The 25,129-nt window shown below is 41.4% G+C and overlaps 2 protein-coding genes across 3 annotated transcripts in view; one reads left to right on the top strand and one right to left on the bottom strand.

The window, feature by feature from the left end:
* Nucleotides 1-1,762: 1,762 nt before the first annotated feature.
* LOC121498582 (proline-rich protein 2-like) lies at nucleotides 1,763-3,759 on the bottom strand. Its single transcript, XM_041768586.1, has 3 exons — nucleotides 3,441-3,759; nucleotides 2,542-3,264; nucleotides 1,763-2,407 (listed from the first exon to the last, which is right to left on the bottom strand). The coding sequence occupies exons 1-3, from the start codon at nucleotides 3,660-3,662 to the stop codon at nucleotides 1,763-1,765; spliced, it is 1,590 nt and encodes a 529-aa protein (XP_041624520.1). The 5' UTR covers nucleotides 3,663-3,759.
* The window catches only part of OXR1 (oxidation resistance 1), a 461,178-nt gene continuing 438,186 nt past the window's right edge, over nucleotides 2,138-25,129 (top strand). For both annotated transcript variants that reach the window (XM_041769239.1, XM_041769235.1), the window contains exon 1: nucleotides 2,138-2,302. The gene's annotated coding sequence lies outside the window, so the exon portion shown is untranslated. The remainder of the gene's footprint in view (nucleotides 2,303-25,129) is intronic.

The raw sequence follows: 25,129 nt of genomic DNA, 5'->3' as shown, positions 1-25,129 counted from the left end.
CACCGTAAGTTAATTATTGAGAAAAAAAGGAGAACTGGGGTAAAGATACATTTTTCTTTTTTATCTTCTTTCACTGCCTACAGAAAGGAATGGGTGAGTTATATTGATGTCCTAAGGAAATTCCATTTTCATCTTCCCATTGAATCACTCATGGAAAATTAGGAAAATGGTATTGTCATTTCAAAGTGACTCTAGTCCTGGAGATGCCATCTATTGGAGACATGCTTTAAAGGAAGAATAATTCAAGGAGCTAAAAACTAGCAAGTAAAAGATTAAACATTAATTGATCATCTATTTTGGGCTGGACATGACACTAAATTTTAAGTGAGGGGGGGGAAAGAGGAAACCAGGAGGGAAGAGAACTTTTCCTCAAATAGCTCTATACCACTACAGTTCTGTGAAAAGCACACAAGTTACTTTGGGGGTGGGGTGGGGTGGGTAGCAAAACCTCACTAATTTCTAACAACAGCAAAAAAAAGTAGCCTTAGCAAAGAAGTTGAACTGTGAGATATTATAAAATACATTCTGAGTGAAAGCATTACTCTTACAAGATTCTCAGCAAATTCTCTGAATAAATAAATAAAAATGAAACATGTCACTTTCCACAGAATACATGGAAATCTAAACTATGAATGCCCAGAAAGAAATCAGGCAAATAAATAATTAATTAATTTAAAAAAGGTAAAATAAAACTTCCAATCAACATTTTAAAATTATTAGCACGCCATAGAGAATAATTCTTTTTTTTTTAATTTTTTTTAATTTATTTATGATAGTCACAGAGAGAGAGAGAGGGGCAGAGAATAATTCTTTTTTTTTTTTTAATTTTTTTTAATTTATTTATGATAGTCACAGAGAGAGAGAGAGGGGCAGAGACACAGGCGGAGGGAGAAGCAGGCTCCATGCACCGGGAGCCCGACGTGGGATTCGATCCCGGGTCTCCAGGATCGCGCCCTGGGCCAAAGGCAGGCGCCAAACCGCTGCGCCACCCAGGGATCCCAAGAATAATTCTTAAATTTCCCGAGTCTTTATCTCGGGTAAAGCTCCTGATTTAGGGGGACAGCTTATGCAGAAATCATGGGAGTTTCTAGTTTGGCTGACTCTGGGACCAACTTTACATTATTACTTCGGGTAAAAGATAAGCATCTCCGAACGTCAACGTTTTTATTTGCCAAACTGGGATAATAATGGTTCCCTTATGAGGTCGCTGTGAGGGGGTGAATGAAAAAAGGCGGGGATTTGACTCAGGTTAAGGGCAGAAAAAAAAAAAATGTCAAAAGTAGACTATCAGGAATGAAGGTAAACTACACCGAAAATTAGCAGCGGGGAAATAATTCGCAGGTGCGGTGGCTTTGAGAGTTCACGAGGCTGAAAGTGCTGGATGCTCAGGAGGCCAAGGAAGACTCGTCCCGGCCGGGGGTTGGCGGCGGGACCGCCCATTCGGTTCGGGCCTCGGCATCTCCCCGTCTGCAGGCTGCGCCCTTTGCTGTGTGCGCCTTAAAGCCGAGATGCGGGAGGAAGGATGGAGGTAGAAGGGGGGGGAAGAAATCTCGGCTCGGATGAGGAGAGCAACAGAGCCAGCAGGGCCAGGATGGGCGTCCGCAGGGGTGCGGAATCCCGCAGGGCGAGGAGTCGCGAGCGCCCAGAAAAGTTAGTGTGAGCGGCTTTCTGAGAGGTTGGCGTCCGCTCTCCCCTCCTAACAAGTCCAAGCATCCATACATATGTGTGTGTATATATTTATTTATTCATTTATTTATTTAATTCATTTCTCCCCCAGAAGTCGGGAGCAACTGAGCTGGGGAGGAGCCTTTGGTCCACTTTCCTGTGTCTCCGGCGGGACCCGCTGCGGCGGCTGCGAGGGCTGCGTTTCCCCGAGCGCCTGCAGGGCCCGGCCCGCCGCGAGCAGGGTTCGGGGCTCCGGGCGGCGGCGGCGGCGGCGGGCGGCGCGGGGAGGGGCGCTGTAGGCCGGGGCCGGCGCCGGCGCCGCGGGAGCTATTTTTGGCGGCGCGTCGTCCGCCTCCTTCCCCGGCTGCCCACGTGGTAGCCGCCGGCTCGCAGCCGCCGCTCGGCGCGCCCTTCCGCCACCCCCGGCGCTGCGGCTGTTGGTCGCGTCCGCGCAGGCAGGTCCGGACACTGAGCATGTGTGGAGGCGCTCGGCGGCCTCGGCGGCGGCGCGGGCAGAGCCGGGCTGCGTCGGGCTGAGCCGGTTCCCCGCGCGGCCGCAGGAGCGCAGCGCCCGCGCCGCCCGGCCCCGCCGAGAGGGGCGCCCTCGCCGCCGCGGGCCCCTCCCGCCGACCCGCGAGTAAGTTTGCGAGGCGGCTGGGCCGAGGGGCGGGGGAAGGACGGCGGGCGACGGGAGGCCCCGCAGGCCGGCCGCGGGCTGGGGCGGCTGCGGGGGCCGCGGGGGCTGCGGGGGCTGCGGGCGCTGCGGGGGCTGCGGGCGCTGCGGGCGCTGCGGGCGCTGCGCGGGCTGCGGGCGCGGAGGCCGCAGGGGCGGGCGGGGGTCTCGGCGGGTCCGGCGGCGGCGGCGGCGGCGGCGGCGTGGGGGCGCCGGGGCGCGGGGGTGAGAGCGGGGCGCGAGGAAAGCGGACTGGAGCGGGAGCAAAGGACCGGGGGCAGGGACCGTAGGTCCGGAGAAACGAGCGGACCCGGACCACTGGGGCAACTAGTGCGAGGTTCAGGGCGAGGCCGAGCTGGCGAGCGGCGCCTTGGAATCAAGGGCTTTGGCGGGAGGCTGCGGGGCCGCACGTTGGGCGAGATGCGGAAAGTGGCCCGCAGGGAGCCCCTGGAGAGTCGCTGGAGGGGGGGGCAGTGCGGAGCTCGAGCGCAGGACTCGGGCCGCCGCTGGGGCCAGGAGGCGCGGGGAGGCGCGGGGAGGCGCGGGGAGGCGCGGGGAGGCGCGGGGAGGCGCGGAAGCTGCTGCCTTGGGGGCCGTCCCTGGGGCTCGCTTGCTCCCCGCGCTCCTCCTCCTCCTCCTCCCTGGTTGGGTCGCAGCGGGCGAGCTCGCGGGCGATCCGCAGCGACGAGGCAGCCGGGAGGGGGTCGTCCACCTGGGGACCTCCCGGCGCCCTCGGGTGCAGCCTGCGGTAGGAATGTGCTCGCTGCCGGCGCGGGGCGTGCGGTCACTCCCGGGCCGTGGCCCCCGCGGCTGGCGAGTCCCGCAGAGTCTGCAGCGAGCGACCCGGCTGTGTGCGTGTTGCCGGCCCAGGGTCGCGTCTGCTGCTGCGATCTGTCCCCGTGACGAGGGGATCCCGGATCCACGGGCTGCACGGGGACGGGATTAAGGGAAACGTGTTTTCCTACGCCTCTTCTGTCTCCTTTCCCCAGGGTCACACTCTTTGCTCGTCCAGTGATGCTCCTTCCTAAGCTCCTCCCGGCCCCCCGCACACCCCGAGCCTGGCTCCAGGGAGGCGGCGGGAGGGAATCCCCGGGTTCCTTACCTGGGGCGCCACTGCGGGGTCCGCAGCTCCTCTGCTGCCCCCGCAGGTGACGCGGTGATGTCGCCCCGCGGACTCCGAAGCGTCCTGGCTCCAAAAGGCCAGGGGGGCCGAGAAGCCCGGCAGTGACCAGCACTCCTGGGTTTCCGAGAGCAGTTGCCTTTCCTGAGTTCCCCACACGTAAATGTAACTTAAAAAGACCAGATTGAAAGAATAAACAAGCATCTAATGTAAAAAGCCTTATGCAAAAACGCCTCTTTGACTCGGGAAGATTTCACCCACCATCCGCAAGAAGGGAAGAAGCGTCTACAGCATACGGGGTCGGAAACGGGTTGGGGGGGGCGGTGAATCTGTTACCGTGTCTGCGCCTTCTCAGACTCCACCAGCTTTCTGTGTTTCGTCCTCGGTGCCATATTTTTAGAGAGACTTTACCAGATAGGGGGAAACGAGGATGAAGGTGACTCTGGAAACCTGTGCCACTGTGGAGGACTCCGAAAGAGGAAGAGTGAGAACTGTACCTACTGTATGTGGATACCTAAGAAGGCTGGGCTCTGAGGTTGTTGTGCAACCACCAGACATAGTTCCCACATCCAATTTGCAGGGGGAGACTCCGATGAAGGGAAGTGAGAGCTCTAAAAAAGTGATGAGGATCATGCTATGGGTTGCCTTACAGGGTGATCACTGACCTGTGGAAGGATACAGCAGAAAGGACAGCAAGCTTCATGGCCAGGGCACATCTTATTCCATGTGACAGTGGCTTTCTCACTTTCTAGTACAGTAACTATTGAGATTCACCTTTTGAAATATGTCCATAATTCTGAACATCTGAAAGGTGGAGAGTTTGAATAAAGACTTAAAGCTGTCAGTCTCTGCTTCTATTACTAATGGGGTCCCCCCCATTGATTATTGTGAGAACATGTGGTAAAGGTAAAATAAATTATTTTTAGCCATCAATTCTGGTCTCCCTGGAGTGCCGTTCAGATAAAACATAACCTTATATATCTGCCTGTTTCTGTGTTTGGGGGTCAGGAAGGAGGGATTATTGGGCAAATTGATTCGGGTGTCCAAAAAAAAAAAAAAAAAAAAAACCGAATTTAGGCACCAGAAGATCTTATGAGCATGTGGAGATGAAGTCTTCATTTATAGAATGTTAAATTTAATGTGAAATGAGAAAACCCTTCCCTGCCTATCCTTCATCTCTTACATTGGAAATACAGAGGATTGTACCCTTGGGTTGGTTCTTAGTCCTCAGAAGCATATTTTGACAATAATTTTCCTGGAGGATTGTTTCCTAAGCCCAGGTATGTTTTAAGAAATAGTCAGTGGAGTCTTTGCGGCTTTAACCTAAAGGCATTAAAAGAAAGTGGTGTGGGCTGCCTGGGTGGCTCAGCGGTTTAGCACTGCCTTCAGTCCAGGGCCTGATCCTGGAGACCCGAGATCGAGTCCCATGTCAGGCTCCCTGCATGGAACCTACTTCTCCCTCTGCCTGTGTCTCTGCCTCTCTCTCTCTCTCTCTGTCTCTCATGAATTAAAAAAAAAAAAAAAAAAAAAAAAAGTGGTGATAGGCTTGATGAGGTAGAGGTATGAGAGAAATGGTAATCAACATGGATGAGAAATCACCTGTTACCTCAAGGTATCTTATTGATAGGCTTAGAATAGTGGTTTTCAACCTGGATTATTTTGCCCCTTATCCCCCAGGGAAACATCTGGACATTTTGGGGTTGTCACAACTCGGGGGAGGAGGTGTTCTGGCATCTCACGGGCAGAGGCCAGGGTTATTGCTAACATTCTACAATACACTGGGAAGTCCCTACCGTAAGGAATTATCCAACCCCAGTGTTAGTAGTGCTGAAGTTGAAAAACCTGATCTTAAATATGACGTGATTAGAATTAAAAGCAACTGTTAAGATGCTTTCACATATTCCTATTGGAATTTATCTTGAAAATTAAAAGTAGTTAATACTAAGAGGCTTTCTTTGCAAAATAGCTCCATGTTCAAAAACATGTGTTTTAAGGAGATTAAAGAGGTTTCCTTTTAGAGGAACTTCTTTTCAGCCTTAGAAACAACTCCTAACGTGTATCGAGAATGTCTACAATGGCAGGTTATATGGTATGCATAGGAAGTGAGTAAACATTTTTGATGAAAACAAGTTACAAAACTATTCAGCTATGGTATTTTTCATTGAACTTGTTTGGTAATTGCTCTTTAACATACGTAATGTTAAAATTTTAAATTATAATTAAAGGTTGCAACTTGTAATTTCTTCATGTAGTGAGGGATTGAACAGAATCAGAGAAAACAATGCTAGATGAATTTTTGTTAGAAGCCTCATAAAATATTCCATAGTTAATCCATAGTATTTGTAGATATCTACACAAGAAGGTAAGAATCTCGTATAGTTTTTATGTATTTAGTTACAATTTTAAATCGACAGCGTGGCATCTATTAAAAAACAAACCTTTCTAGCCTAAAGTGCGATACTCTGCCTAGAGAGAAGGAGCAATAGCTTACACTAAATGTAATAAGATCAAGGAATGGTTCTAATATCGCTTGTTTGCACGAACTCAGAACACTTACTAGATAAGAGCTTTGTCATTATCACATGGAAGCCCAGAGAAACTAAAGAGATTTGGTCACCATTTTCACTGCCCCCCACCCCACCCCCGCCATTGTTTGGTGATCAGTTGGTCGGTTTCAGAATCCATTCTACAGAGATCATCATTAGAGCTGCTTACTTCCCTTCTTGTTCTAATAACCATTCCCTTCACTCTGGGCTATTGTCGTTCATCAGTCCCACGGGAGTTTCTATAGCAGAAGAGACTTCATACTCCTGCTAAGTCTCTGGGGCACCCAGTAATCCTTCCTTTTGTCCTGTGTGTACAAACACAAACAGCTCTTTCCTTCTTCCATGTGGAACAGAGATTGGTGTTTCTCTTGGAAAAGGGCAGTGGGAGAGCCCTTGTTTTCCACAAAGGCAACCTCAGTGTCTCTGGTTGCATGTTTAAATTGCTTTTTCAGTTGTTTGCTCAATTGCTGTTAGTAAGGCTTCCTCCTTCCCAGGGGAATGGTGAAAGAACCAAGGAAAATAGAACTTCAGTGTGAGCAACACTGGTGTTGGTAGAGTGTACCTATCATTGGACTACATGAAAGCTCACAGACACAATTTGAACCAACGAGAATCATATATTACAAATTCAACAAGCATTTGTAAATTCAACAGTAGCAAGTTCTGTTGTAGGTGCTGGGACTATTGCTTTTTTCAAGGTCAGGCTGCCTTGTGTATTGCAACCAGTTTCAAAACAAAGTTCATTCAGAGAATATACATATATAATATATGCACCTCAAAAACTATCTATAAAGAAGAAACGCAGGGTGGTTATTCATTTCCAAGAAATTTGGAGCAATTATGGAGACAAAGCCTAATGCTTGAAAATATTTCTGATCACAGTTGGTGAAATGTAGAAGGCAAAAGGAACATTTAGAGGGGGAAACTTAGGTGGATCTCTGTGTAGACTTGACAGAGAGGGCTTGAGCAGTTTGAGGGGAAAGGTCAGTTCTTGTCTTCCTTTTCCTTTCTTTAGGAAGTGGTTATTGATTTTGTTTGACATCTGAACAAGGAGAAATGGTTTCCTTCCCTACAGTTACTTGTTGAATGGATGTATGCCCTTTTATACTGCTGATAGTCATAGTGGTAGGAAGCAGTAGGACTCTGGTATCATGGTTAGAATGAAGCAGAATTTGAAATCATCAAAATCTTTGAATACATACCTCCAAAGACTGAGCATGCCTTGTCACTGTTTTGAGGTGACTAATAGATTAAAGAACTGAGTATTTTTGTTCTACGTACTAGGTGATATGTATGCTTTATTTGGGGGAAAAGGAAATAATGTGGCAGTTCCATTACTTATAAACAAACTTGCTGGTCATCATGGCCATGTCATTTATTGTCCCAGCTGGAAGTAGAGTAGTATGAGGGGAGAGAATTTTATCAAACCCTGTATGTTGCCCCTGCTGAACTCAAGAACAACAGGAAAGGCAGGATTTTGGAATTTATTGCTATGGCAAAGGCAAAGAGAGTTTATGCTTTTTATTTCATTATTATTAAGGATGAGTGATAGCAGTGCATGAAATAAGCAACCTGCTTGTGGAAGGCTTTACTTTTGTTTATAGACGCTTATTCATCTTAAGAAACAAATAGCCCAGAACATCTCCTGAGGCTTTCAGCCTTCATTATAAATAGCATGTCTCTTCTATCTCTGGAATATTTATTATGTGATGTCATTTAGAATCAGAATACTGGGCTAAGTTGATACTGATACAGTCCTTCCTAATTTTGTGACTTAGAGTTGTTTCTGTCCTCTTAAGGAAGGTGAAAGAGACGTGCAGTTTGTCACTGAGAGCATAGTCACGAGTGCTGACAGCAGCACACAAGGACATGATGCTGCTTGACATTGGTCTGGAACCCTACTGACCAAAACAGAGATCTTAGTCTTCTGGATTGTGAAGCCTAATTTTAACAGTTTGGGTTGGAGCCACTGTTATGACCAGGCTTGAGAATTAGTTGATATATTTGAAAAACACCAACTGATGAACAGGATTGCTAACCACCCGTTACAAGAAAAGAGCTACAGCAGTTTAGGATCAAGAGCTTTGCAGCCAAATCTGGCCCTTCAACTTAGTAATTGTATGACTTTAGATGAACTGTTTTTAACTTTACGGAGCTCCATTTCTTCATTTTTGAAAGGGTGGTATTTTTTTTCCCCTGTAGAATTCATGATAGGATTAGAAGAAATATTTTTAAAATGGGGATGCTTCTTAAGTAGGGATAGTGGTGGTGTTTATACATCCTTCTAGTACTAGATTTTAAATGGCAGCTGTCCTGGAAGGGGGGGATCTATGTGCATATGGAGTCAGAAAGGTCATTGGTGAGCAAAGGGAGATGGAAAAGGGCCATGAGGTGGATCATAGATTAGGAAGGGATGTTAGAGATGAAGTCGCCTGATGTCTTCTTTTAACTAATGAGGTCTTGGGGATTCAGGATTATGAAGTGATTTGCCCAATCAAGTTCAGTAGTCACTGCATCATTTCAGCTGACACTACATTTTTTTAAAAGTTTCTATTCAAACCTTCACCTTAATAAGCACATTTAAATTTTTTTGGTTAAATCCATGTTTCTTCTATTTATTTAAAAATGCTTATTTATTTGAAAAGCCTCTCTTTTCAGTTGTTATACTCCAAGTTTTCTGTAGGAAAAAAAGTCATTGGAGCTCTAATTAAAATTGTGTAGTTCAACTTAGCTGTTCACCTAAATAATCAAATTGGTCAAGTACATCTTTATTTATTTATTTATTTTCCCAATTGAGATGAACACAAGTAGAGTTTTAGATGAAGGTAGCTAAGAACCAAAAATACCACTAAGGATAATGTTCTTCAACTGGGTTATATTTATTAATGGTCAGAAAATGGAAGATGGACTCTTCTTGTGGTTCTGATGCTAAAGATTATCAGATCTTTGTTTTAAGACCATTGTTTTAAGTCAGTTCATTGCTGTTGCCACTGTGATGTCTTGAAAAGAATTTCACATTCAATAAAAACATAAAACCTAAAAGCATTAGAGGTACTTTGCAGGTTGTAAGTTATATGATCTCTGCTGTCTTATTTTTAACTTATGGTAAGGATATATAATCAATTTGCAGTAATGAAAGACTTAAAAGTGGAAACCAGGACAGCTGGCAACTTTAGACAGACAGCAAACCGGGACAGAACCTTACCTCTAGAATCAGACAAACTTAAATTCAAATCTCTATTTTTTAGTTAGTGGCTTTGAAAACTTAGGAAAATTATTTGGCTTTCTAGTTTCTCCTATCTTTTAAGAATCATACCTATCAGATACCAGATTATGAGTATGATTTATGTTATTATTAAATGAGACAAGCAAATAAAGATCTTATGGCACCATTTATCTTTAACTGCTTACTCTACCATATTTCAGCTATGCCTTTGAAAGTGATCATTTTTATGTGAATCAGTTCAGATTCTTTATTGTCAAGAATCAGAAAACCTGATTTCAAGTGGCTTGAGGAAAAAAAAAAAAGCCTTCATAACTGTGTAACTAAGTAGAGGAGGGGACTGTGTTTCCTCGGAGGACCTGATCCAGGGTTCATACCATGTGACAAGTTCCTTGTTTTCTCATTGCAGTTTCTTGCTCCCCTTCCTGAGTGTTGGCTCCATTTCTGACAAGCTGCCTCCTTGTGGTTCTAAGATAGCTGCTGGAAGCTTGCAGGGCTTCATACTCCCAGGTTCAAATCTAGTGAAGGGGAGAGTATTTGCATAGCTCTTGCAGAGGAAAGAAGAAGCTGCTCTTTTCAGAAATCCTAAGAAACATCCCCTCATATCTTGCTGGCTCCAATCCGATAAAGAGCCTTTTCTACCAATCACAGTGGCCGGAAGGATGGTATGGGCTGGTTGGGAAGTATGTTTTCCTATAGAAAGGTGGGAGTTTGTTTTGGGGAGAAGGAGGATTCTGTATTAGGCAGATAAACAAGAAGGGGCCACTACAGCACTGGCATTATTATTGAGCCCTAAAGAAAAATGTTAGAGTCATGATTTTATTTAATCTAAGTCATGGTTAAAGTCTAGAGAATTCTTCCCTCTCCACTGTTGAGTAGATTTAGATCTTCGTGATTAAAAGAAACCAATGTACGTTAGCTCTCATCCTTCAAAATACATCATTAGACTGAATGGGTAGACACTAAGATTCATGTTTTGTTACAAATAAATGATTACTAAAGAAACAATATGTTTCCTTACATTAGACACTTGGTCATAGGATCACTGTTTTCTTAAAGTTTCAGGAGTAGCTGCCATTATGTAAGTTACTATTATTTCACATTATTACCTGTCTGATGACTTATCCCTTGGATCATGGGTGACCTTGCTGGCCCTGGCCCTACATACACAGACCAAACTGTATTGGGTGTGAAGGCTAGGATTTATGCTACAAACAATTCTTAATGTCTATAAATTTCTACACATAGGCAGTTAGCAAAATATTCCAGAAAGGATAATTTATTAAATCTTTATTTAACAATTCTACAATCCTTATTGGGGTCGTGGCCACAGAAGTCTTTTAAATGCAGTTGTTTTCTAAGATTAAAATGTGGTCTTATATTGAGAATTAATATACTGATAGACTAAAGATTCCTTCTCATCTATGCTTAAGTCTTTATGTAAATCACAGTGACAGGATATCACAAGCACATATCACAGTTTAGCAGAATGTTAACAGCCATGATAAATAGCTTTGAGTAAAAATATTTTATTCTGTTTTCATTCATCTAGGTGGTTTAGTAATATAAACATCCATAAACATAGCAAATCCATAATAGTTGTACCTTGACACATTTTGACTTAAAATCATTTAGACTTTTGTGGGAGGGAACTGAATGAAACTGAAATTTCAGTGGGCCCTGCTAATAGTTAGAAGTCCAAATAAGAGAAACAGTAAAAGAAAACAACAAAATCCGGAGTTTCAATTTTCTAATTTATCAGAGTTCCTTAACTGAATTATATAGAACTAACTCTGGTTAATCTAAGCAGAAAGGGATTCATTGGGTTGTTATGGAAGAGTTCATGGAACTGCAGGAAATGCTGACAAACAAGACCTAGGAAAGGATATCCCACTACTGGGATGAATCAACTCTAGCTCTTTAACATCTTTTTGTCACAATGGTCACGACTCAAAGTTCCCAGCAGGGGAGAGAGAGAGAGGGTTTATTCTGGGAAATAACAGGACATCTTGACTGAGAGTCCACTGACAACTGTGTTCAGTGAGCCCAAAGAATTAGCCCAAGACATGATCGATGATCTCCTGCTACCGGAAAGATGGAAATAGATGATGCTGGGCAGACACACTAATGTCCATTACACAGATTCATGATGGAAAAACTTGGTACAGCGGTGATGAATTACTAGAAAGGAAAAAAAAAAAAAAGTGGGCGGGGGGAAACCCCTGAGTGTATTATCTAAGCAGTATCTATGTGGAAGACAAAATTCTGTGTGGGTTTCCTAAGTCTGCTATAACAAGTTTCCCCAAGCTGGGTAGCTTAAAATAATAGAAACTTACTCTCTCGCAGTTCTGGAAGATAGAAGTCAGAAATCAAAGTGTTGGCAGGGCTGTCTTCTCTCTGAAGAGTTGAAGGGGAGACTCTGTACCATGCCTCTCTTTTAGCTTCTGGTGCTTTTGGTAATCCTTGATGTTCCTTGGTTGATGGATATAGATATCTATCACTCCAGTCTCTGTCTTCCTCACCACATGGTGTCCATTCTCCCCACTGTCTGACTCTGGCTCTTGTTTTCTAATAAGGACACAGGTCACATTGGATTAAGGGCCCATGCTATTCTAGCATGACCTCATCTTAACATAAACAATTATGTCTTTTAAGACTCTACTTCCAAATAAGATAACATTCTTAGATTCCCAGGATGGATGTAAAATTTGGGGAGAACACTATCCAACTTAGTACAAGTGTGATGTGGATAAAACAACAATGCATATAGCTAGGTCGAAGGAGTAGGTGGCGTAATATCCTGTGTTACAAAACAATATCAGAAGTTTTAGGTGCTCTTTTTTAGATAATCCTGTGTCCACTAGAAAACTGGTAGAAAAACAATTTGTTTTTTTTAGGAACAGTTTTTTTTGAATTACAGACCATAAAGTTGGCAAAGAGGAGTTTGAGATAAATATAATATGAGCCTCCAGATATTAAAAGGAAGAAAGATGTTTTCTTTGCTAATTTACAGAGAATTAGGACCTATGGCTGGCAGTTTCAGAGAAGCCCATTTTCTCTCATTGTAAGCAGAAACATTCTTAAATTAGTGTGGTTCAGGAGGGGAATGAGCTACCTGGAGAGTTTGTGAGGGCCACAACTCTGGAAGCACTCGGCATAAGCTGGATGGGTATTTGTCATAGATGATGTAGAAGAGATTTCTGAATGTGAAGGGAGCTTAGACTAGATGACTGCCCATGGTTCCATGTTGGAGATTCTCTTCTAGGAATACAAAGGACTCTGGTGGTCCCCCAAACATTTATTGAACATTGTGTATGGTATTCTATATTGGTAGAAATAGAAGTTAAAATGGCATGCATAGTCTCTAGTTTTGCATAGATACACATTTCGGAAGTATACTCTGACACTGATAAAGAACAATTGAGGATCCTACATACTATCTGGCATAAAACATAAGATCAATAACTTTGTTGAATGAATTTATTGTTTAATCAGAGTCTGCTTTACAAATGTATGTTCATTGTTTACCTGAGTACTTACCTGATTGGTATCAGCCGTGCCATATCCACTCCTACTATCTTTTATAGCCTTCTGGTTTTCTAGGATTATCTTGTTCATATATCATCACTATCTCTGTTTCATTTTACCTTTTTAAAAATAGGGTTGGAAGTGGGGAGTAATTTTTCTCCTTAATCTCTTTCCTCCTCTAGGCTGGCTTTGCCGGCAGAACTACCCTTGAATCTCTACAGTTAATGTATTAATGTGAAGACCGGGGGGTGGGGTGGGGACTTTGGCTAATGCAGTGTTTCTAAAGGTATGGGATCAATGACTGGTTTTGTGCAGGATGACTTTGGGTGGTATATGGATATGTATTGAATTGAATTGAAAGGATTTTGAATCTGTTCCCTTTCAGCATTTCTCATTAAGGCAAGGAGAAAGTTTCAGTTTGGTGCTAGTTTGTAATATCTCTCTAATACACATATATCTCCCTTTTTAATGAAGAGAAGGCTTCAGATGTAAAGCTTTTAGAAGTCCAATAACACTGTTTTGTTTTCATTCTCTTTATTTTTTATTTTATCTTCTATTTGTACTAAGTTGTAGTCTCCATATAGAGTAATGACACAAGCTGCCTTTAAAAATTCAGGTAAGCTCAAATTTTAAAAAAAGGTATGCTGTTAAACCGGAGGTGGATGGTAGTGATGGTTGTGCAACAGTGTAAATGTCCTTAATGCCTTAAGATGATAAATTTTACGTTATGTATGTTTCACCACAATGAAGAATAATAGTAAAAAATTTAAAATGTGAAGAAGAGGAAGAAAGTTTTTAAAATCTTAAGTGAATTCTTAAGTCAAGTGAAGCCAACCATATAGTTGACAATAAATGGGAGTATGGACACAAGGAGAATACACACTCACAAGTTGTTCCCCATGGGCATCTGCTCAGCATTCACCAGAAAGTCTGGGGGAGGGGAATTGGCCAAAGAGAGACCCCCCCCCCCTTGGTTTGTCACATGTGCAGGTGGTAAGAGGCTTCCAGGGACAGGCACACAATCTTACCAACAACCCCAGATTCTTCTCTCATATATGAAACCTTAAGCCACTCACTGGGGGAGGGAAAGAAACCCCACTGGGCCCAGAGTCCCATATGGATACAAGGTAGAGAGCTGCAGCAGATAAGGAGCATATATTGGCTGACACATGAGGAAGGAAGGACAGAAATGTTGAGGAAAAGTCAACCCAAGGCCCGAGTTTATGGGGCCTAAGACTGAGAATAGATCCAAAGAATGCAAACGTCTATAGCTGCTATATTCATAATTGCCAGATATTGGAAACAACCCAGATGTTTTTCAGTTGGCAGTGGGTAAACAAATTGTGGTAGTATTCCACAGAATAGAATTCTACTTGACAATAAAAAATAAAGTGAAAGTTACTTGACCTCACCACTGTGCCAGTAATTACTGACGGTAACCATTAGAGCAGGAGCCATGAATGTTTCATGGAAAACATGGCACTTGAGAAAATGCAGACGTTCAGAAATAGATAAAGAGAATTATGGAGAAAGCAGAAGTTGCCTAGAGGGGTTGATAATAAGAGAGACCTGAAGGTCCTCATTTTCTCAGCAAGAAAAATATCCTACATAGTATCTGCTTGTCCTTTTTCATTATGATGCATAAAATACTACTGATTTATAAACTATTCTATTTTTAAAACCCAAAGGCATCTATAAATACATATAGAGGTTTTCCACTCCCTTAAAGTTATATCAAGTTGACCAAGTTTCTTCCAGGCTAAAGGATCTTTAGAATTCATGTAATAATCTTCAAAACCAGAGGTTTTTAACCTGTAATTTGTAGGCATGGATAGAACTCAGTATGCCGAATACAAAAAAAAATGACATCTTTATTGTTAATAACATCCAATTAAAATTTAGCTTTGTCCTTAATTGTGGCACAGGTCACAAATCATAGAAACTTTGGCAGTACCTGTGACTTTATTGCCAATGGAAGTCACAGATAATATTACATTACATCACAATTTATGTGGTGTATTTAAGTAGGCTCCATGCCTGGTGTGGACCCCAGTGTGAGGCTTGAACTCATGACCTTGAGATCAAGACCTGAGCTGAGATCAAGAGCTGGGCACCTAACCAACTGAGCCACCCTGGCGCCCCTACAGATATTTTTTTAAAATTTGTTCCTGCTCATTCCCACTTCAAAAGTGTGGTTATTACTAGACTGGCTATTAAATCTTTGTATTTAAGGTATTAGTAAAGAAACATGTTTACCATGTCACAAATTCATCCTTTTAAAATTTGGCAACTGTATTTCATTGTATGTTGTTTCCTTTTCTGTATATCGTGTTCTTCAGAGAGGTCAGAGGCTTTAACAGACTCCCAGAAGGATTCATAGCACCTAAAAAAAAAGGTGAAACCTTTCTTGGTATCTCAGTAGTAAGTTCCATTCAGTGCACATGGCTTGGTCCAGAAAGCCTGAGCTGTTGAGTGAGTTCTAATTTACCAGACCTGTGCTTGATCTGCTAGTCAGCTGTGCCTTCCTGTAGGAAACATTGGTTCTAGTAAGTTTCATGCCACTTGGTAAGTGCAAAGGGTACATTTCTGAGAATTTATAGATTCTCTATGTAGATTCTCTAAATATCTCAAGATAGCTTATTTCATTTTGACAACCCTGACAGGAAGTTTTGCCTCTTCTGAGGAAAAATCTGCTTTTGTTTAACTTCTGTCATTGACCTAAGTCTAGTCTGTATAACCTTACAATAATCAAGGAATTTCCTGAAGTCACTAAAATACTTTTACTGTGACCTTTCTGTTGTGTCCCAGGAATGCAGATCACAGTGAAATCTGCCAAATCAAAATACATTTAGACAGAAATATACTTACAGGGATTACAGGGAAACATAAGCCTTAGACTTCATGGAACATTTTTCTTTTCTTTTTTTTTAATAGAACATTTTTCTAGCAAATATTTGGGATCCTAGTATGTGCCAGGCACTCAGCTCAACATTGGGAATAAAATAAGGGGCAAAGCAGAAGTGGTCCCTGCCTTCATGGGTGTTGGAGGGAAAGGCATTAGTTATAGTGCCAGGAAGGTGTTCTGAAGACCATTCTTGAGAAGGGAAGGGCTCCTTAGGTTGAGAGCTGCATGGGGCTGGAGTTGGGGACAGGAGTAGAGAGGTGTTCCTAGCAGAGGAGACAGCTTGGCACATATGAGGAAATGAAAGACGATCATTGTGCCTGGGAGAAGGGCAAGGGTGGGATGAAGTAGAGGTGGAAAGATAAAACAGCATCAGACAATGAAGGATCTTCTTGGCCAGACTGAGAAGTTTTGTTTTTGAAGCAGGGGGTGACATCATCTACTATCCTTTATCAATATAGAATAACTGTATTTCTTTTCCAAGAGAACAGATAACATTAAACAAAAGCAGGATGCCTAGAAATTTAAAAAGTCTGCTATTTAAACACAGTGGACATGACACATGTATCAAAATACATATACATTATTACAAACATTCCTTCAACTCTGGGTAGCAAGCTTTTGGGTTCAGTTCCAGGATTAAATTACTTGTTTCTTTGAGGTTCTGCACTGAGGGAATTCTAAACCACTTGCTTTTGCATGTGTCTTTGAAGACTTCTTCATAAGGTTTCCATTATAAAAGCTATTAACATTGTTTTCAATCTTTTTGAAAAAAGAGTCTATTAAAATCATTGAGATATTTGCTTGCTATTATAATTATGATTGTATACCTGTTTATTTGGACCTCATTATAAAGGGCTAAAGTTACTATCACTGTAATTGAACTGGCTTGCAAGAGAGCCCTTTGCAGGGATGGTAATCTGTAGTACCTTTAAATTTATAGAAAATTTTTGGATTTCCCATTTGATTAACAAATATGGGCCATAGTAGTATTGAACACTGATGTCTATATGATCCTCAGCCAATATTTTGGATTAAAAATTCTTGGAAAAAAAATTCTTGGAAACTTTATATCATTTGAGTAGGAATATAAAATATACTTTTCATTTCATGTGTGTACTTTTCAAAATGGCAAAATCTTGTCTGCAAAGTAATTGAGCAGCTCTGCCTCATTATTGTGTTAGCTACCATTGGGAATGAATTAGTTACCAGCTCATTGTATTATTTTCATTGATAGTTGGACTTTGTTTCTGGATACTGAGGCATTGGACATGAACAAGAGGAACATTCTTCCCTTTCAAGGCGTCAACCCAGGGTCTGAGTGCCTCCCGTGGTGCAATTTCTGAAATGTTTCTCGTGAAGCTAAGGCAGTGTGTTCTGAAACACAGTTTCCATCTACCTGTTATCTACCTGGCATATTGTTACTACCTACGTTCTTTTTACCTAGTATGCAGAAGACATAAAAGGGTACTTAGTGATTCAACTTATAAGGAATTTTGAAAGGTCTTTGAGACAAGGACATTCAGAAGACATGATTAGAGAAGTTGCAGAGAATTCTTTTTCTTTGTATTTGGCATCTTAACACATGCCAAAGAGCCTCAGAGCCTAACCATAGCATTGTGGGGCATTGTTCTCTGTTTCAGGTGGTATTTGTTTGTTTTTGAGAATGTGCTTCTAGGAATATGTATATGTCTTTTGTCTGAGCAGCATTCCTCTGTGGACTGTCCCCACCACTAGAATCAATCAGTTCCATGGTTGAACATGGGGCTAGACCTGCCTCCTTTGCTCTTTTTCCTCGAGGGGTGAGTATATGACCTAGTCAGCCAAAGTATCCCCAATTCCAGCCAGAGTGGTTTGTTCAGGAATAGGCATATGATCTCAGCCAGCAAGATGGAGAGAGTACTTCCTGGGATTTTGTCAGAACACCAAAACAATGCTCTCTTTCCCATGGGGGGTTCCAAAGCTGTTAGGATTTGTATCTACAGCTGCTGATGGATTTTTGTTACCAAATGGAGAAAGTCTGCCTGAAAATGAAGTTATTCCAAGGAAGATAGAAACAAAAGATGAAAAGGCACATTTCAGCCCATTGATCCCACCGCGCTAAATAGTGGTTTCTGAATATTTCAGTTGCACAGACCCATTATTTTCCACTTCTGCTTAAGCTATTTTGAGTTAGGTTTTTGTTTCTTTCAACCCAAAGAATTAAAACATTTATGCTGCCAATAAACTGCCCCCAAATTCAGGTGACAGCAGGAAGGGAGAGGCCCAAAGATGTCATCTGGTATGAGTGTGAAAGATTTGAACATCTCTGTTTCCCTGAGCCAGAAAGTTTGCAAGAGAAACCAAAGAATGTGCTAACTTTTCACTCCTGTTGCCATTTGCTTTAAATAGCACTGCATCTTTTAAACTACATTCTGAAAGTAGTAGCATCCTACTTTTTCTCATGTACGAGAGACTTGCTGTTGCCGTGTATTACCAAAACAAACATAAATGGTAGCAAGTAGATTCCTAGTTACAGCCTCTCCATCTGAAACCCATGGATACATTTATTTGTTACACTTTCAGTTTTAGCATGAGGCCTTCTAGGGTCTATTGTTCAACAAATAAGATATTACAACCCCAGTAATGGTCTCTCACATGAATAACAAGATTAGAGAGACAAGCAGTAAAAATAATAAAAGACAAATTATCCTCTATTTCCAGTAACTCAGCAATGAAAGACATTTATGTTCTCATGTGGACGTTAAATAGCTAGAAAATATGAGTCAGTCATTTTGGATGCAAAATTGTACCACAGCTTCATTCCGTTTGGTATCCTAGGTATCAGTTTCTTACAGGCATTTCCTTTTAAAGGCAGGGAAGAAAAGATACAGTGTGGTAATGGAAACGAGTATGTCAAGTGTCCTGTGAACCTAAAGTGGAAAGCAGAGGAACTGTAATGACATTTCTGATATGAGTTTATGCTAGTGGCTTATTTTGTCATAATTCTTTATGAAGAGAGAGACACAAAACATCTATAAATTAGGATTGCGTGTGGCTAAAGGAAAAGCTAGGGGAATCAGAGGCATTATTTAGATTCACTTTGTCTTACATCAGTGCTTGTCTCATGGATAATAATTTCTGCTAAGGAGGGTTATAAGATAAGCCCTTTAGCTAAAAATAGAACCTGGCTAGTAAGCTTTAAGAAGAGGTGCTCTGCAAGTCATAATTCAGTGATTAGAAAACATTGTATTCCAGGGTATGGCCTGAATGGTTTCCGAGTACATTATGAAGCAACTTGGTTCACTCATTTGCATTTAGAGCAGGGAAACACAATAAACAGCGATTTTCTACAAGGTATCCTAAATATACTGAAGCGTTTGTTATCCCTAGTCCTCATGTAATAGGAAAGTAGGTTTTTCCCTCCCAGGTAATATAATGGGGAAAACATCGCATTTTCAAAAGAAAAATGCTGCAGAAGGGGAGGTAGCATGAGGATAATGAACTCTGCTGTGCTGTGTTTAACGAACTGATGGCTTAGTAAACTATTACCTTGGAGACCAAAACACCAAAAAACAAAACAAAACAAAACAAACAGTTTTCACCTTTTATCCATAGGAGGCTGTTAGTAAACAAAGATGAGTATTCACGTTTAAATTTGGGGTTTACTTCCAAGTATTTGGTTTGCTATCAGTTATTGTTTCTACAAGCATATATAGCTGAAAAAAACAGAGCCCTCCTGGACTGTTCCAGCTAGATAGGACACTTCTGGTCTCACACACAGTAAGTGCCTGAAAAACACATTTCTGTGCAGTGGTTTCCTGTGCATTTGCATCTTTCTACTAGAAGGAGTGAGGTCTGAAGCATGTCAGGTGGTGGTGGCCATGCCCACACAGAATGCAAAGGCTGATTGCTGGGACCCATAGCTGCAGCCAAGGGACAGTGGGACATGCAAACAGATGGGGTTCCTGGGCAATGAGAATTCAGAAGTGGCAAGCAAAATATATTGGAAGATGTGGGAGCTTCCTTAAGTTTTGTGAAATTAAGAAGAGAGCGAGCTAGGTCTACAGAAGTCCAAGTGGTGATTCTGAATTTGTGAACCCTGCACTGATACAGTTGCTGACAGGAAGTGCAGACCCTGATGTGAAGAAAGTATTGTTCCAATGTAGAACAGCATGAGTCACAGGGGAGCAACATCGGGGCGAGAGAAGTACACGGAAGGTCCAGAACTTTCCCATAGCCTGACGTGGAGGAGTGTCTGATTGGAATTGATAAAGGAACACCCCCTCCACACATACGTATTTGTGTAATATATTTCAGCTAACTGCATAATAAACTGATTGTAGTTTTTATTCCATAAAATTTCAAGAATTCCCAACTTACTGTATTTTTCGACTATCTTCCCTAAGCTGTACCTTTCATCCTCATGATTTACTCATTCCATAACTGGAAGACAACTCATTTATTCTTTCATTTTTTCATTCAGTACATAAACTGAATGTTTACTCTTTGCAAAACATTGAAAAAATAAGTGACTGATAAATCTAAATAAATCCCTACTTTCACAGACTTTGCATTCTAGTGTGTGGAGACAAGCAGCAGTTAAGCACATGTATAAATGTTTTGAAGAAAAGATATTTCGATGATGTGAATAATGTGACAGAGCTTGATAAGCCTGGAGGTTGAGAAACTATATTAGTGTGTAGATAAAGAAGAGAAGGGAGCTGAGGGTTGGCTTGAGGATAGAGTAATATTTAGAGAATGAGAAGGGAGGGAGGCAATGCAAGGGGCCTGTGAAGCAGCAGCCAGTGAAGTAGCAGGACAGCTAAGACACATTTAAGAGAATGTTTAAGTCATTTGTTAAACCTATGGATGACCTAATCCAATTGATGATTTTGGAAGTTTCATCCTGGCCGCCAAGGAGGCAAGACTATCACAGGTCAGGGTAGAAGCAGAGAAACCAGGTAGTGGCAGGTCACAGGAATCGATGTGAAAAATAAGAATTGTTTGCAGTATGATTTTAATGGAAGAGGTGATCTGAGAGGCTGCATTTGGGATAAGCACAAAGTGTGGAAGAAGGTAGCCCATGAAAAATGGTAGTGGACATAGCCCTTTCTGATGGATTAGATGTTGGATATGAGGGAAAGAAAACAGTCATACTTCAGTGAAGTTTCATTTAGACCAGTGCTCCTCAAAAGTACTGGTCTGTAGCCTTTGCCACTGGTCTGTGACAGCAGAAGGAGATTGTGCCAAAATGTAAATAGGCTGACTTTCCTTTTATAGCAAGATTTTCTCAATGAAGGATGCAGTACATTGATTTACATTCTAGCACAAGCTCCTCATTTTGCTGTAGACCAGAATGATTTTCCAGAGCAGACTCATCTGTGGACCTCACTTTAAGGAGTCTTGTTTTAGATGAAGTCATTAGTGAAAGCCATATTTTTTATCAGGTTCCCTGGCTTATCCAGGTATGGCGTATTCTTGAATAATTGGTGATTTTACAGTTTTAGAGGTGTGCTATGTTGCCAAATCAATGGAACTGCACACTGATAAGTTATAAAATAATACCTCGTGGAACAGAACCTTAAAGTTATGATTTCTGGATTTTCAAACACTTTGTTGATTTTGTTTTGTTTTGATTAGTAGGCACATGTAAAAGAAAGCTTAGGAAAACATTAAAAAAAAACAAATTAACTCATGTTTATGAGGTAGAGTCACAGGTCAACTCCAGCTAAACTTTGTTCTTTAAAATGTAGCTTATGCACCACCATTTAGAAAGCCTTCCACATCCTCCAACCATTCTGATCTAAGTGTTTCACCTTTATCAGAGCACTGTTTTAAATCAATGATGGTTGATTTACTTTTCCCTGCCTCCCCCCAAACTACTTGTAAGCAAGTAGAAGGAAGACTGTGTATTACAACTCCATGTCCAATAGAATGTCTAGAACATTGTAGATAATCCTATTAAACTCTAGAAAAGGCGAGGAGTATGACCATGATTTCAAAGAACAAAAGTATAACTATATGCTGCTAGGCATAATGGTTAGCATTTAAGTTTAGGGTAACTACTATAGAAAAGATTTCTTTAGGTTAACCAAAATCTGAGGTAAATGACCTCAGTTATATCCTCAAGTATTAAAGAGAAGTTTTATTTTTTTATTTTATTTTTTAATGTTTTATTTATTTATTCATGAGAGACACAGAGAGAGAGGCAGAGACACAGGCAGAGGGAGCAGCAGGCTCCACGCAGGGAGGAGCCTGACGTGGGACTCAATCCCAGGCCCCCAGGATCAGGCCCTGGGCTGAAGGCAGCGCTAAACCACTGAGCCACCTGGGCTGCCCTAAAGAAAAGTTTTAAATATTTAAATGAATATTACACGTTGGAATTCTCAGTCTTATCTCTTAAAAGAGAGCAACTAGCATGAGTGATATTTCAGAATTAAAGGACGCTAGTTCATATATATATTACAATAACCCCACTATAGAGGGAAAGGCTCATTGTACCACAAATAACATTACCATAAGATTTGAGTTGGTGGGATCTAGCAGTTTCTCTTCCCTTCTGTAGCATCTGCTAGATTTCAGTTGTGGTATTTGGCCAGATCTCCAGAAAATCTTAGGATCTGATTACAGTTTGCAAGCAAATCAGTTACCATCCAGTTATTCCAGATTTCTTAACCATTTAGAATATTTGGAGCTGAACTGTTTTTCAATTGTTTTCATCCAACAAATATTTTTGAATATCTACCATGTCAAAAAGTACCAGGTAACATTAAAGTACTGATGTTGGGGAATAGAATGATAAATCAGACATGTGTCTTGTCTTTAAGGAGAAAAGAATAAAATATCACCAGTCTCTTTGTTATACATACCTCCAGATGTTATAGGTTAACGAAACTGGACCCTTTCCTCTGGAGAGTGAGTCACGCCTTCTTGGTGGAGATCTCACAACCTGAAAGCCTTCTAGCTTGACCCTGTCTGCTGCTCCCAGTGATTGCTCCCTGAGGTGACTGTTTCCATCATTTCTCGCAACTGTTGTTCCCTTAGGTGTATCACTCATCAGGGAAGATCCCAGCCATGGCAGCAATTTCCAAAGCCACTGTTGTTCACAGTCTCCTGTTGGTTGATCCAGTCTGCAGTTCTTATGGGGACTGATGAGTTCATCATCAGTTTGTATTGTACCAATTCCTTTCATTGCTTTATTTTGCCTTGAGACAATCAGAGGTTTTATCAACTTTCATTTGGCTAAGTGTGCTCATACCTAAGGGTATCCTTCCTATTGCCGTTCTTAAAAACAGGTATAAAAAGGCTTTAATGATTGCCCCTAGGTCTTTTATATAATGATGATGTCGACGATGATAATAATAATGATATCAATAATATTTGTTGAGGACTAAAAATAGGTGAGTCTCTGCCCTAGGTGGTTTGCAGATCTTTTCTCTTTTATTATGCCTTATAACAACTCTGGAAACAAAGTACCATTATTATGTCCATTTTACAGATGAGTAACCAAGGAAAAGAGAAGTAACTTGACCATTACTGTCTTCAGTACCTACCATCAAAGAAGAAAGCACTTATTAAATGAGTCTCCTATAGAGCTCTTGTTCTCCTATTAGCTTTCTGTGATTGACTAAACCATAGTGATGGATCTGGGTTGAATTGATGAGTAGTGGTAGACTAAATAGAATCTCTGGCTGTTATTCTCTCCATGGACAAGCAGTAAATGTATGTCTCTGTGGTCCCTGAGATTGGGTCAAAAGCCAGGTCAGATTAAGAGGGGAAAGGTAGCGATGCCTCACTGGCTCAGTGGTTTGGACATCTGCTTTTGGCTTGGGTCGTGATCCTGGGGTCCTGGGATCGAGTCTCGCATCAGGCTCCCCTCAAGGAGCCTGATTCACCCTCTGCCTATGTCTCGGCCTCTCACTTTGTGTCTCTCATGAATAAATTATTTTTTTTTTTTTTTTAAAGAGGGGAAAGCTAATGCTGGGACAAGAATAATCTCAGATTTAGGAACCTGGTTCCTGGCCAATACCAGTACAAGTGTTCCTAAGTTTTGGCTTCTAATTTCTATTATTTATTTTGACCTAAACTTGTAGAAGTTGCTATGTTATCGCTGGTTTACTCTGAAAAAATTGCTCTTCACTTACCAGACAAGCCCAAGCACACCCTTGCTGTGTGATGATAGCTCCATTCATTGTCAGAACCACTAATATTTAGAGGCACTATGACTAAAATTGCTGCCTACTTCATGTGCATTATCTCATTAAATGCTCATGCAGACCTTACAAGGTTGGTCTCACCGTATTATCAGTATCTGTGTGGATGGTGACTACATTACTCATTCCTGTACTGTCAACATAAAATGACTTGAGCCCCATGATTGGGAATATATTAGACAAATAGATTCTAAGATTTTATTTTGTTTTGTCTTTGATTAGATAATTTTTAAGGGAGGCATACTACCACTTATAAATTATTTGTGTACTGGACACTGTTCTAACCATTTGCATGTAAGTTCTTATTTTTACTAATCTTATGATTCAGTGTAAATATTCATTGAGACTTTTTCATCACACTTAAGGATATCTTTACCTAAGAACACCTTGGGAAAGGAGTAGGGAAAATCCGCAGGATGAAGAGAGTAAACAAAAACTGATGAGAATACTTAGTGAATACAGAGCAGATGCTTAACATAAAGAACAGATTTTTGATGGCAAGCTTTTGCCCTGGCAGATACATAAAATTTATCATTGTGGGAGGTAGTGATGCAGCTATGGACCAAGTTTAAACCTTGAAAAAATATTGCAAAAATTTTTTGGTAGATAGGTAACAAAATCTTTTTCTTATCTGCTCTTCAGCCTGTTTAATTTGATGCTGCTCATTCGTGAATATCAAGTTGGGATTAGAGGAAAATAAATCCTTTTAATTGGAATCTGTCATAGTGCATACAGTCTCTGTTTCTATAATACCTTCTTTATGGAGTATTTTTTATAGATAAATAGAATAGAGGAGAATGGGATGGAAAATGATGCAAAGGTGGGTAATCAGAGCCAGAACTCTACAGAGATGGAATATGCACATAGCTGATTTAATATGGAGTGTCAAATGGTATTTATATTTATTTTATATAAAGGGGGTCATTCTGAGCAAGAAAACAGAACAAAAGCAGTTGTTTAGTGGCAGACAAACAAGAATCTTACAAGTCTGTTGACATGGACACTCATTTCCTTCCCCCTCTAGTGACCAGAAACCTCAAAAACAGGACATGAGAAAGCATGTATATATATATATAAATATATATATACATATATATATATATATATGTGTGTGTGTGTGTGTGTGTGTGTGTGTGTTTTATGTATTCATGTGTTTATACGTGATGCACTGGTTATGTAATGACACATAGAAATGCACATGTAATGCGTTGGGACAAACTAGGAATTGTGTCTTAGTGATAAACTTCCAAATCTTAGTCGTTTAGACCATCAAAGTT

Source organism: Vulpes lagopus, chromosome 9, assembly GCF_018345385.1.
Source record: "Vulpes lagopus strain Blue_001 chromosome 9, ASM1834538v1, whole genome shotgun sequence".
NCBI classification, from domain to species: domain Eukaryota; kingdom Metazoa; phylum Chordata; class Mammalia; order Carnivora; family Canidae; genus Vulpes; species Vulpes lagopus.
This window is presented reverse-complemented; position numbering and strand designations above follow the sequence as displayed.

Excerpts from the sequence above, each read along its gene's own strand:
- LOC121498582 (XM_041768586.1), bottom strand. The coding sequence starts at position 3,662 with ATGCTTGTTTATTCTTTCAATCTGGTCTTTTTAAGTTACATTTACGTG. Across the intron at positions 3,265-3,440 it reads ACCCCGCAGTGGCGCCCCAG|CCCGTGGATCCGGGATCCCC; the intron begins GTAAGGAACCCG and ends GTCCCCGTGCAG. Across the intron at positions 2,408-2,541 it reads CCGCGCCCCGGCGCCCCCAC|CCCCCGCGGCCCCCGCAGCC; the intron begins GCCGCCGCCGCC and ends CAGCCCCCGCAG.